General features: G+C 43.1%; 1 protein-coding gene across 1 annotated transcript in view; it reads left to right on the top strand.

The window, feature by feature from the left end:
- The window catches only part of tmprss3a (transmembrane serine protease 3a), a 256,219-nt gene that overhangs the window by 196,367 nt on the left and 45,618 nt on the right, over positions 1–14,234 (top strand). The window contains exon 13 of the mRNA XM_086052254.1: positions 11,854–12,006. Coding sequence (XP_085908380.1) covers positions 11,854–12,006 — 153 coding nt within the window. The remainder of the gene's footprint in view (positions 1–11,853; positions 12,007–14,234) is intronic.

Genomic DNA, 14,234 nt, shown 5'->3' with positions numbered 1-14,234 from the left:
AGAGCCAGATATTATTTCGTCTCAGTCTATTTTGAAGGTCGTGATATGCTGCCCAGAGTTCAATGTTGCAGTGAAGCATGTATCGTAGGGCCCTCTGCTGGCATATTGCCACATCTTCAATTATGTTCATTCTTTCCTCTAACGCACAGGTGTCAAGCTCCCGTCCTGGAGGGCAGCTTTCCTGCATGTTTTCCAATCCTCCCTGCTGCAAAACACCTGTTTCAAATGATCAAGGATAATATCAGGCTCCTTCAAAGCTTGCTGATGAACTGATCATTTAAATCAGGTATGTTGCAGCAAGGAGAGATTGAAAACATGCAGGAAAGTGGCCCTTGAGGACCCGAGTTTGACGTCTATGCTCCAAGGCGTGAATCCTCTTTTCTTGTTCGCCTATTTGTTGTTTTATGTTCGCCATTACATGTTCCAGCCTTTCGAGGGACACATTTTAGTTTGGTTGCGGCCCTCTTGGTTTCTTTTCGGAGTTTCCTCAACTCCTCCATTAGTGATGCTCTCGTTGGCTCATGGAGTTAGTAGCAGTCAAGCTAACATGGGCTGGACTCGGCGGTCTCCGCTGTTTGTTGTCTTTTTCTTTCAAGACCTCATGTTAAGTGAAAATTCTGTCTGACTCGCTGACGGTTCGGCCGTTTAAAATTAGACACGGACCGGCCTATAGATGGGTACTATTTTTTTCCCCCGAGGAAAAAAAGGGTAATGACAGACAACGGAAGGGTATCCACGCTGCAGATGGATGATGAATAACAGATGCTCAATTTTTAGTAAAATGCCAAGCTCCGATTATTATTATTATTATTATTAAAGGTACATGTCATTCTTCGTGAGAACGCCAGCAATATGAAGAAGGCAATGAAGGACCTGGGGATGTAAAGCCTGGGATGCTTTGCCCTGTAGCGAAAATGGGTGTCACTTGTAAGATAGCGACCGAGACTCCTGCATTACTCACGCTCGCCTCTAGGGGCACCACGTCACAATTTTAGGTTATTGAGATATTTTATTATTTGATCAAAAACCTCATTAAATCAGTCTTGAAATGTGAACGCGATACAATAAAATAAGTTGTGAGTTCTTTGAATAAAATAAAGGTTAATACCTTGACCCAAACACACACAATTCATGCTTGACTTCTGTATATGGACAATGCTTCGCGTTTCGCTGAACCCGTAGATTAAGGAATTGTTTTGCCATGGTTGGTGGATATCTTCGTGCTAGGTTCCCCACATTCCTTTACAGTGTTCAAAATCATGGCATTAAGGTCAGAGGTTCCTATGCTGAATAGGGTTCCAGTCAAGGCAGCAGCTAAAAGCAGGTCTATCACAAATCGCTTTGCGCATTTGGAGGTCTCACTGTGGCTAGATTGAGTCACAGTAAACTTTCCTAGTTGTTTGAGCATGTGTGTACTGTCAAGCATGGTGTGGATGACTGCATCTTGGGGAGAGCACTTGATAGGTGTGAGCGTAACAATTTCTCGCTAGCAGTCCTGGTTGGTTCAGTTTCCGTGTTTCAGCCCCACTTTGGCATGTGCCTTGTGTGTCATGGGCGTTTGATGTTATGACCCCCCTTTTGCTACGCGGAACCACAAGTGTCGGCGCAGTGTGCTCCACGGAGGCACAAAGAAGACCGACCATGACTAGAGCCAGTCGCGTATGGACACGGCTGTAGATGGCGGCAAGGAAGCAAAGCATGCAGCTGGACGACACAAAGAGAGTGGTGGATAGGTTGAGCCACAAGAACACCAATGTCAGCGGATGGGTAATGGAGTGAAAGTAAAACAAAGTAGATAAAAAGAAGGCCAAAGCCAATGCCATGACAAAGTCGACTTGTTGACACCAGTGCAATTGTATTTCACGGGTGGGCTGTGTGGGAAGAAAGTCATCATGAAATAGGCATAGTGAGCCTTCAGGATCGACAAGATTGACCACCGTCTGGGATTGGTCATCAGGTGTCATGTTCGAGCACGTAGTGCGGACAGCGTCCACGATTTGCGTCTGAGTTAGCAAACGGTTGCATCAAAGGAGGGGCTGTGTTGTGAGCCCCGAGTGGGTAGTTCCACTAGGCAGAGGGGAAGGTAGGTGTCCCGAGAGTGACGTGTTGTGGTTGCTTCAGGAACAGTAAGCTCAGTCCCCCCTTTTGACAGGTCATAGACTTGGTCATGTGCATTCAGATCAAGGTCACCTGATGCATCTGACAGGCCTAGAGCGTAGCAGTAGGCGGGTGATTTGGGCTGTGGTGTAAGTGGCTGGGGCCGCTGCACCTGCGCCAAGATTTTGCGTTGACTGTAATCGATCAGGGGTGCAAAGTGGTCCAGCAGGTCCTGACCAAGGAGCAGAGGGACTGCTTCCACAGGAGATACGTAGACCGGGTGGACCAATTGGTATGGTCCAATGTACACCAAATGCATGTTAGTTAACGTAAATGCCTGAATGTTTGTGGAGCAATGTTGGAGACAGAGATCCCTATTTTTGGTTTGCAACCTGGGCTGAAGTTGGTTGAGCAGCATGAGTGGACATGAGTGTCATGTCCACACCAGGGTCAACAAATTTATCGTTTTCTAGTATTTGTTCAAGTTTTGTCCCCAGGTGGAACCTGTTTGAATCACCTTTAGTGGTGAGGTCACCAAGAAGTTGTCGTACCAGAGTAGGAACGTCAGGCAAAGGATGTTCATGGGAGTCAGAGGGCAAATCCTGGTCCAGTCTGAGTAGTAGAACGGACTTATCAGGCGTCTGAGCAATGGGGTCACGATGATGGGATTCCGGCGGTTGGTCTGACTTATCTTTTGCTAAGTCATGGAGCATGCTTAGGAGCTTTTGCGCCACGGCTCACAAGCTGGGCCTTGCGAGGAGGACTTGCCGGAGTCTTTTGATGCTTGAGTTTGTTATGTTAGACGGACTGGTGCGAGAGTTGTGCTCCTCCCGTGGTGTATTTTCGCGGTCATTATGGTGTTTTCGACTCAAATTATTGTTTTGAGAGGCCCGAGACCGATTTGGTGTGTTAACACCCCCATTATCGTTGTTGGGCTCTGGTTTGCCGGACTGCCGCGGGGCCTCATTAGAGGATTTGCGGGAGGCACCCTCAAGTTCATTGGGTGGGTCCCAGCTTATAACATCCGCATCTGTTGGTTTCGTATTTTAACGTTTTAGCTTTGCGAAGCCTTTAGTGGCCAAGTCGCGTAGCTGTGAACTGGTCCGCATCTGAAGGCACAAGCCCAACCCTAGATAGCATTTGAGGTTTGGGTGTAGATTTTCTAAAAAAAAGCATTTTGAAGTCTTGATTTTCTTCCATGCCAGGTTCATTAAGAAATCCGCAAGCAGCAGTAATGGATCTGAGGGGACTCTTGTCTCCCTTGTTTAATGGACAGGGTGGCCACCATTCCGGCTGCGGCCTGTGGGCCGTGAAATTCCAGGACCATCGCTTGGCGTAAAGCTTCTGGATTGGCTAAGATATATGAGCAGGTTGTCAATTGATTAGTCGATTGACTGCTCGACTAGAAGTGATCTTGATAAGGTAGAGTTTGTCATCGAGTGTAGTCACTGGCAACCTTTGTAGGTGGTAGTCAATGTCTCTAATGTATTCTGAGGTATTATGTGATTCAGGTTAAAACTTTTGAATGTTGCATGCTAATTTGTCCAAATCTTTCCAGGTCACACTCATGTGCACTCTCAGTTGGGGAGTGGGCGTGGGACCGCTGTTGAAGGGGACGGCAGCCGGTGGCACCGGGGCTTGTGGGGGTGCTGGTGTTTGTGGCACAGGACCCCTGAAAACACGGGTCACAGGTGTGGCCTCCCAAGTGGGTTCTTGCCCCACCACTGGCGATGGTTTAAGGGGTGGTGCTGCCGCGCTCGACCAGGATGTCTTGTGAAAGAATGCTTTCCGTATAAGGGAGTTCCATGGGCGGCATTTAACTGCCGTGCGAGCTGCAGCCCACGCTTTACCTGCAATAACTCCGCCTCCTGGTCTTGTTGACATTGTTGACATGTCTTAAATTAATCTTGGCCATTTTCAGTTTGTTTCTCAGGTCAAATGAGAGGTCCATTTCTGCAGTGCGCTCTTCTCTTTGTGTTTTTACTTGTTGTTTAAGGCGAGTTACATCGTTGGACGCTTGATCTAACAACAAGCGGTCGCACTGGTGGTCCGCCTAGACCCGTCGCAATTGCTTCTCGGGAGGGTCGGTCAGCCACTTCAGTTAACTCACATCTTAATCTGGTCATATCCGTGGCGGCGGCACTTAATAATTTTTCTTGTTCGCGATCTTTGTTCTCATACTAAGTGAGTGTCTGAGTCAATTCAGGTCAGGATCTTTGGTAGGTGCATCGTTGTCAGAGTCATCAAGTAAGCCTGGGGCACAAGCTTCGGCTTTGTCCTGCTGTGCTTCAACATCCACAGGCTCAGCTACAACAGTGGTCAACCGATGATTGGTTGCTTCCAGCTGTGCTGTCAACTCAACTTCCCTTTTGTCTTTAGCCTCAAGCTGTTTAAACTGGTCAAATTCGCTGTGCTTTAACTGTGACACGAGGTTCAAAACTAGGGACCCGAGTGTTTGAACGAGGGATGTATCCTCTAGGTTTTTGATTTCAGCGTCACTCATTAGCTGAGTGATGTTAGAATTTAGGGTATCGTGTCAGTGTTTTTAACTGAATCGGCATAACCTGGAATAAAGTCTTTAGCCAGGTTATTCACCATTTTTTCCAGCGTTTCAAGGTTTTCGAATGGGCTCGCATTTTCACAAGGCTCCGCCATGTTTTCACTTGAAGACACGCTTGGTTTACGTTACTCGCAGTGTCGGATGTTCACTTAACGTGGAACAGAGGGAATGTTGTTTAACACGCACCCAAAGAGTGTTTGCAAATTTGCCTTTGTGGTCACTCAAAAGATTTCAAAAGTGATTTAATTTAAAATTACAACACCAAGGGTATCGTTATTTTGAGGGAAGAAGCCGAGAACACAAATGCAAAACAAGGCAACTTAGGCAAATTGTTCTGCACAACTTAAATTAAATGCAACTGGAAATGTCATCAAGTATGTGTACAATTATTATTGTTAACTATTATTTTACAATTGTGTACAATTATTTTAATTGATGGTACATTGAATACTCAAACCTATCAAACAAATATTGTCTTGATAAATTAATGTGGTATGCAAATTGGATTTAAATGCATGTTTGAGGTTTTGGAAGTAAATGTCAACAGTTTGGTTTGGAAGTTGTATTAAATTAAAAGGGTATTTCATTTAATCTAGCTTTCCAGAGTGTGCTTAAATTTACGAAACACACTTTAGTTGAGTAGGCCGGGGGGCCCAACTCAGATTGATAAGGCTGCTAGGCCTTCGGACAATCAGCTGCTTGAGAACGGCAATTAATTTATTGACTACTTGTACGTAAGTCAATAATTAAAGTTATCAAGTGGTGTAATTAAGTGTCACAATTGTTTGAGGTCTTGGCTGTGGGATATAAAGTTACCACAAGGCGGCGCGTTGAGTGCGGATTCAAACCAAAAGTGTACACCAGATTTGTGTTAAGCGTGGTGCGGTTAGAGCTATGTTCAACATTGATGCTGTGTATTCACAGCGTACTGAGACTCTTCTTTTGATAATACAACTCAGGGTGGACCCGAACAGCAATGTGAAACAATTTAAGTTTTAAATCACCACAGTGGTGTTTGGGGCCTGGTTGGGTGGTTGGAGATGAGTGTAAAGTCATTTGGGAGAGAAAAATTAAATGTCCAATGACAAAAATGAAAAACTGACAATGAGTAAATTAAGTCAAATAAACTTGCAAAGCAAACGAGATATGCTCGCCCCACAATCGAGTCGCATGATTGTGATGGGGGTCTTTGTCAAATCCCTATGCCAAAATAATAATCATGAATACGATTAACTGTCCAAAATTGTAAAAATGGACAAAAATGGTTGTGGTAGGTGCAAGTTTATGAGCGGGGAAATGCCACGCTAAATGTGTTGACCAGCAAAAATTTGGAAGTACTATAAAATAAATGGGATAATCAAACAAACAACAAAAAGAAAAAAACTTGAGTGTTAATGAGAACCAAAAGAAACAAGTAAATAAAATTAAATAAGATGAATAAATAAACGTATAAAATTTCAAACCGAAATGTTATCAAAAGTTCCCAAATGGACTTAAACTCAGAGTGAAAAACTTATCAGGGAAAAGGGCCACATGCGCAAGCAGTTACAACAGCAAAATTTGTTATGAGTGGACAATTTTTATGTTTATGAAAATACTATATGGCATGCCTAAATAATAAAGAAAAAGAAAAACGATTATCAAAAACAATTGGAAAGTAAAAGAAAAATAGGATGTCCGATAGATGAGCGTGCGAGGGTGTAAGGATGACTAGAATGAAGTTGGTGGGCTTTCTGAAATGCACAAAGTTTGCTAGTGTTCACTACCAATTCTGTATGCACCCACTGTAAAGTGGTCACTTAAGTTTGCGGAGTCTCACATGAGGAGCAAAGGGAGAAGGACCTTCACTCGTTTGCAGATGGAAGAGAAAAAAGTGGTTAAAACTATTAGGTGAGTACCAAGTGCACCAGATCATTAAGGAAATCATTCAGGGAAAGCTGCTGTAAAAAGGGAGTGGTCGGACCTTCCGCCTTGCCTCTGATCTGGTTATTCGGCAAAGATCCGAGGGCTGACGTAAGCAGGACAGAGTTCCAAAAATTGGGACAGTGAGAAGCTAAACATATCTTTCCCGACACCAGCTTAAGCAGCTTCTGTCTCTCTGCGCCATCGTGTTACAGCGAGCGGGGATAACGGGAAGCTTAACCCTTTAAACGGAGAGCCGGTCAGGACCATTTAAGGGCCTGTAAACCATTATAGGTTCTAAAATATTCATGCAATAAGAGATCTGACGTGGCGCACATTGTGCGGCTAGGATTGACTTTCTTACATTTTTCGTATTTCGATCATAGCTCCAAAAAACCATAATGTGAGTTTTATAGAATTTTTCCTTCACAAGACTTTACGAACTCTGCTAACTGATAAATTGTCATGTCAGGCGACCCTGAGTTGGCATAAAATAGTTTCTTTAAGGAATAGAGTTTCCTAGAAAATAACCTTTTTCTTTTAGAGCACAATAGAGTTTGCCATAAAAGGATAGAACTGTGTTGTGTCAAAGCAACGGCGACCAGCGCCGCTCACAATAAAACACTCCAGTGTGAGTGTTATGATCCGCGACCTGCTGCTCTGGAGCATGGTGAAGTTAATTGTTCTATGGTATTCTGAAAGAGCTGTTGAACTAGCCATAAAAAGGAGCGACTGTGTCTTGGGACTGCATCATTCATTGTGTGGCAAGAAGGGCAGCTTTTAAGTTAGAAAGAATTGCCCAAAAGAAAGTAACAGAACAACAAGTGTGCGTTGACCTCACCGAAGAATTGATGAGTGATGCTTCCACTTCACTGGTGAAACCATTTTTGTGAGAGGCGTTTTGCATTTCCCTGTGGATTATACATTTTGGGGACTATACTTCAAGTTGGAACTTGTGATTTTTCTCTGGATTTTACCATTTTATGTGGATTTCACTTTACCGAGGACTACGCTTTTTGTGGGATACGGTTTTTAACGGCTCGCACTGGCAGTACTCTGTGAATTACAGATTCCCAGGAGTTGCTTTCTTACAAGGAATACAGTTTTCTACAAACTTCAACTGCTTGTGGACTATTGTGTCCTGTTGCATGCAATTCGCTGTGAACCACACCTTGCTCCAAAGTGACACTTTGCTGAAAGGCTTTAGCGCCAACACGAGGAGTGAGCTACACCAACTACAGAGAAGGCTAAGGCACTCAAGTTGACTGTACTGTGGATACAGAAGCATCGCACGAAGGGTAATGCTGAATAACCAGGAGCTGTAGTACATTCTTACCCTGAGCGCTATGGGAGGCTTTGGAAAAAGACAGCTCAAACCTACAACTAAGAAAGAATCTGCTAAGCAGCAAGATGGCAACCAGCAGAAAGGCAGACAGACTGGCAAGAGTAGGTGAAGCCATCGGAGAAGAAGGCATTCACTACACAGAGCTGACAGGGAAGAAAGGCTTGTTAACGACTGTAGTGAGCCCCCCGCGGGTGGACTACACCAGAAGGGAAGCTGGAGAATGGCTGAAATGGTGGATCGGAATGATGGAAAAACACAACGTGGAGTGCCGAATCAGTACAGGTCGTGATTGGGATCCCATAGTTAAGATGTTAGCTGCTGAGCCAAGAGTTGCATACAGAATAGAAAACCCTGAAAACACTAGGGCAGCACCTCGTTACGCTGAGTATCAGGAACTCCTCGACAAAGTAAAGGGCATTTTACTGTATTAGGAGCGACAGACACCACCTACACTGAGCGAGAAAGAAGAAAACTCAAATGTGAGAGCCAATGCTTTGAAGTAGTGTTATCTCTTTTCTGTCATCAATTATGTCATCATAAAGTAGTATCTCAATTTCTGTCATCATAAAGATTTACTGCACTTGCAGTAGTAGTAGCACAGTAGACAGTGTTTAGTGTATAGTATTTACTCCTAGTCACAGAAGCAAACAGCTTTTGACTATTTGTAATGGCAGAATTTCTGTTTTACCATTAACTTCAAGGTTGTTAGTCGAAGGTCGGTCTGACTCGTCCATAGTAGCACATCTTCTTATCCAGGATTTTGAATTTCATTGAATTACTCACACGTCCTCCAGACAGAATAGTTCCTGACAAACCCCTTCTCAAACGTAGGAGTGGACTATTTCAGCCCGTTCGACGTAAAACAGGGACGCAGCCGCGTGAAAAGATATGGAGTTATTTTCACTTGTCTCACTACGCGAGTGGTGCACATCAAATTGCTCATTCTTTAGACACTGGCTCATGTGTGAATGCAATCCGTTGATTCTTGTCCAGAAGAGGACAAGTGGAAGTTATGCGCTCAAACAATGGGACTAACTTTGTAGCCGCCGAGTGTGAGTTAAAAGACTCTATTCAGCAATGGAATCAATCAATACTCCAAGACGCTTTAATGCAAAGAGGAATTCAATGTTTGTTTAGTAGCGTAAACTCAAGCAGCTCCCGCTCGTACTATGGAAAAACTCTGACCGCTCCACCATCATCGGATCCAAAATGGCGACAAGTAAATTACTTCTTTGGCATGCGTTTTACTGAAATTGCGAAAGATTTTAAAATTATTCATTTACATTTTCGTCTGTAGTTCATGGCATCCAAACGAAGAACGGTAATGACAGTGAAAGAGAGAATGAAATGCATCCGATTATGCGAAGCTGGACACAAAGTAAAAGACATCCAGGAGACACTTGGAGTCGGAAAAACTCAAATCTACCAGAAAAGTCCTGATGTAAAGCCACTGTCCAGCAAGAGAGCTATGGGGATGGCATGAAAAATGCTTTTGTATGCACAAGAATCACCAGACATCAGTGATGATCAACGGGACAGTTTCTTGCAATTAGCAACAAAACTCCAGACAAACATTTTCATACAGCAAAGAATGAAGCCAACACAACAACTCAAAATACTGAAGTCTGAGAAAAATCAACACTAAAATACAGTACAGTTTACAGTAGTTAAGTACTGTACTGCATTGGTATTACAGTTTTTACAGTATTTTGTCAACGGTAATTGGACAATGTTTCTTATATTGTGCTGTATTTTGTTCATATACCGGTACTTTATAGTTTAGTCTTTGCTTAAAACCCCTTGCAGGGCACCTGGTATTTTTACCTGAACGCCTAAAAAGGTGCACCCAAAGTAAAACAGAAGCTGTACTTTAACCATTTAGAGTATCAGCATAGTTTTGATCTCTTTTTTAAGATAACACTTTGAATTTTTCTCCTCAACCGTCAGAATCATTTTAAGTGATACTGGCACTGAATTAGGGAAGTTTGAATACATAAAAGAAGGCAGATTTTATGTCCGCCTATTTTTTTTTCTTTTCCAAAAATCTGCCTGGAAAATTTTGTATTAGGTGGTGGACTAAAACAACACTACAGGATTACAGCTCAAAGGCTCCTCCAATTCAATTTCAAATTTGACAGTAATACGACAGAAAATGAGCATTTTACACAAGTTTTACTAAGGGGATGTCCATGCGAACCAAAAGTGTGCCATTTGAATCCCATTGCAATCATGTTGCAACCATGTTCACATACGTAGGGTAAAAGGCTGCTATTGTGGAATGCTTCAACAATCATGAGTTCTAATGAAAAGTAAGACTTGGCGCTATCATATCCTACATCCAGGTTTAACAAAAAACGCAAAAAAATCAAAGAAGGTAACGCGATATGATGTGCGCTCTGGCGCACTGCTTGACCTCGCTGCCAGCGGCTTTGAAAGTGTGTGTTACGCAGGTGTTTGGTTTGCAAAATGGGATACAGATTTGGACCAGAAAGAGTATCTGGAAAAGATCACAGGGGCCCTAGAGAGGGGTGTGGATGCAGCTATCGAAAAAGGAGCTCAGAGAATTGTGATGGATGTCAATGGAACAAAATCTCCAGAAGCATAAAAACACCGTAGGCCAAGCTACATCCGCATCGTCCCCAAAATGTGGTGTAGAAGACGAAACACCAAACCACCATGTTTGTCCAGACCAGAGATACTGGCAAAGTGTGCCCCACTTTCCATGAGCTCACCACCTGTGGTGGAGGCCCAGAGGTCAGGTGCTTAGAAAGCTGGGTGCCGGCCAAGGGCAGAGACCTTGGCAGTCCGATCCCTTGCTCTAGGGATAAGGAATGTCACTCTGAGCTAATCTGTGAGGTTGCCAATTTTGGAATCCGAATGACAACAGTAATGTCGGATATATGCGACCTAGTGCAGTTCAGACTCCGGTCGCATTGCAAAAAATCTGATATGTATGCAGTCTAGGACCACACATGAAAGTGGCCCAAAACTTTGACTTAATAAGACATGATACACGTTTTTGAGAGAAACATCATACACTTATTTTCCCAAGCCACGCAGAGCCGTAACATAAGGATGAAAGAGCCACGTGCGGCTCCGGAGCTGCAGGATGCCGACCCCTGACCTGACACATGGCTTGGACTCTGGTAGCAGTCCTCTTGAGAGAAGTTGGATTATATTCCACTCTGGAGTTGCCCACGGTGAAGGGCACCAAGCACGTCTGGGCATACTTTAATGCACCCTGGCTCCGTGCATCCTTTAGGTTCACAAAAGGGTAGCCACACTCTTCAGGTGAGGGGACGGGTTCTGACTGTTGTTTGTGCCTATGTACCAAACAGCAGTTCAGACCCTTCTTGGAGCCCTTGGAGCCCCCGCCTGACTTGTGTGCGGGCAGCGTGGGATCGGTTCCCGGTCAGTGATGATGTCTGTGTGTGCCCTGCGACTTGTTGGTGACTAGTGCAGGGTGTAGTCTGCCTTTGGCCCGAAGTCAGCTGGGATAGGCTCCAGCACCTCCCCATGACCCTGTGCAGGATAAGCAGTGTGTGAAGATCACACATTATGGAGCGATTTGTATAGAGTTTTGAGGAAAAAAATATTTTAATCCACTTTGGAAAACCATTGTAACAGCACAAAATTTGGGGAAAAAGATTGTAGCGATTACTTTCCTAATGCACCGTAGCCTATGTGGAAGTGTTCTATTTTAAGACGTAAAAAATAACATTTCTATGCACTAAAAATTAAAAATACATTTTGTATTATTGAATGACAAAACACACTAAACCTGTACTCAATAGTTATAACAAATAAAGATCCATTCATTAGTTTATGCGTTCTTGTGTATTTTACCATGTTTACAAGACTGAGGGACGACCGAACAAACATTTGATTCCTATAATGGTTCATATTCTATAATACTTGTACAATAGAATACCTGCAAGTATTTTTGCAGGGGGACAGTGGGGGTCCTCTTGCTTGTGAGGACTCATCTCTTTGGAAACTGGTTGGGACAACGAGCTGGGGCATTGGCTGTGCTATAAGGAACAAGCCAGGCGTGTACACCAGGATCACACAGTCACTTCACTGGATCCGGCAACAGATGGAGGTCAGTGCATGAAACGACTCAAACCAGAGATAAAGACTGTGTACAACTCACCGCCTCAATCATAAGGTATTATGAGTCACAAGGACATGATAAAGATGTGCGAATATGGATCACAAGACATCCATTCATTTTCTTCCACTTATCCGAGGTCAGGTCACAGGGGCAGCTTTAAAAGCAGGGAAGCCCACATATGTACGCTATACACTACATATATTCTTAAATGCCAGTGTTCCGATCTCAACCTGCTTTTCCTTGGTTATATGCCGAGTTTTATTGTACTGTCCAGTTACTTTTTGAGTTTCTGAAAATTTAGCTACTCTGTATAATATGACTGCAATTCCTTATATATGCACGTATATGCAACACTTTTTGTGAAACAAATCAAACCTAAAAGTCTACACTTCACAAACGCAAGTTCAAACTCAACTGTACATTTGTGTTAGATACTGTACTGTTTTTTTTTCCTTTGAGGCTGTCTGGATAGGGGTCACAGCAGCGCATAATCCATAAACCGATCTTCTGCATCCTTCTCTCCACCCTCACGACATCTATCAAACTTCTCTTAAGTCTTCCTATAGCTCTCTTGCCTTCAATTTTCGAAGATGTTGGTGAAACATACAACCAGTGCTGATTTTTTAAATAATTCTAGGGGGCGAGCCATTTTTTGGAAATTGCTCAATAATAAAATATTGATGATTTCGCCAGGCCCGATGTGTGTGCAAAGTTTGGTGAGATTTTGTGTATGTTCAGACCTTCAAAATCAGCATTGTTTTATTGGCGAGCTGCTGCCATGGCAACAGCTTTTCACGAAAAAAAAAACATATTTCTTTCAGCCACTAAGTGGCACTACCACTACGATGAAAAATAAGTTCGTAGATGTCTTCAGGCCTTGGCTATCATTAAAAATATAGAATTTCGAGAAGGATCATCTCAGTCAAGTTACTGTAGCTTTTATTGTCACCGTGAATAATCAGAATTTGCGGCACCATCATGGCCAGGCCAAAAAGTCACAATATTCGGCATACAGCAAGAACAAAGTCTTGAGGCTTTACTGTCAAATTTTTAGTTGGATTTGTTCAACGAGCTCCGTGCAGTGCATTAAAATGTAAAAAATGACATTTGTAGTCGTCACTAGGTGGCGCTAAATGTACAACAGAATATTATCATATAGATGTCTTTAGGGTGTGACTATTTATATACAGACAAAGTTTTAGATTTTTTGGAGCATGTGTAGGGGAGTTATTAAGCATTTTGTCATTTTTGGCGAAGGAAATATTTTACACAAATTTTGATGCATCGCCATATAGTTGATCAAAAAGTCAAAATTTTTGTTCCAGTCGTTGCCCCAGGCATTAAGATGATTTATCTGATGTTTGAAGTCAACCGGATGAATACTCTGAGATAAGGGTGCAAATGTATGGCCCCTGTAAATTTGCAAAAATGGGCCAAATTGGACATTCAATGGTGGTCGACTGGTTAGCACGTCCGCCTCACAGTTCAGAGGTCATGGGTTCGATCCCGACTCCGGCCTTCCTGTGTGGAGTTTGCATGTTCTCCCCGTGCCTGCGTGGGTTTTCTCCGGGTACTCCAGTTTCCTCCCACATTTCAAAAACATGCATGGTAAGTTGATAGGACTCTCTAAATTGCCCCTAGGTGTGACTGTGAGTGCGGATGTTTGTCTCTGTGTGCCCTGCGATTGGCTGGCAACCAATTCAGGGTGTCCCCCGCCTACTGCCCGAAGACAGCTGGGATAGGCGACCCTTGTGAGGATAAGCGGTATCGATAATGGATGGATGGACATTCAATATAATAATAATAATAATAATAATAATAATAATAATAATAATAATAATAATAACATCATGAAGAACTAAACACTCTTCTAAGCAAATATGAAGGAGATCTGGCTAACCTGCCAGGAGAGAAACATGAAAGAATAAAACATGTAATTCATTTAGCCAGTAGGTGGCGCTCCCACCACAATGAAAAGTTAGTTCGTAGATGTCTCTTCAGGTGTAGACTCTCATCAAATGTGTGAAATTTTGACAAGATATTATCATGTGGATCACATTACAGCTGCATTTAAAGTCAATGTGATGCCAAATTGTAAAGTAAATGCAAAATGGCAGACTTCTTGTTCGCTTTAGCACAAGGCTCCAAGAGACTTTTTTGCAGGTCTTGGCCTTAGATATACCACCAAATCTTCGTAGATATAGGTAAATCGTACA

This window comes from Filicampus tigris, chromosome 14, assembly GCF_054856515.1.
Source record: "Filicampus tigris isolate MCC_2025a chromosome 14, RoL_Ftig_1.0, whole genome shotgun sequence".
Taxonomy (NCBI): domain Eukaryota; kingdom Metazoa; phylum Chordata; class Actinopteri; order Syngnathiformes; family Syngnathidae; genus Filicampus; species Filicampus tigris.
This window is presented reverse-complemented; position numbering and strand designations above follow the sequence as displayed.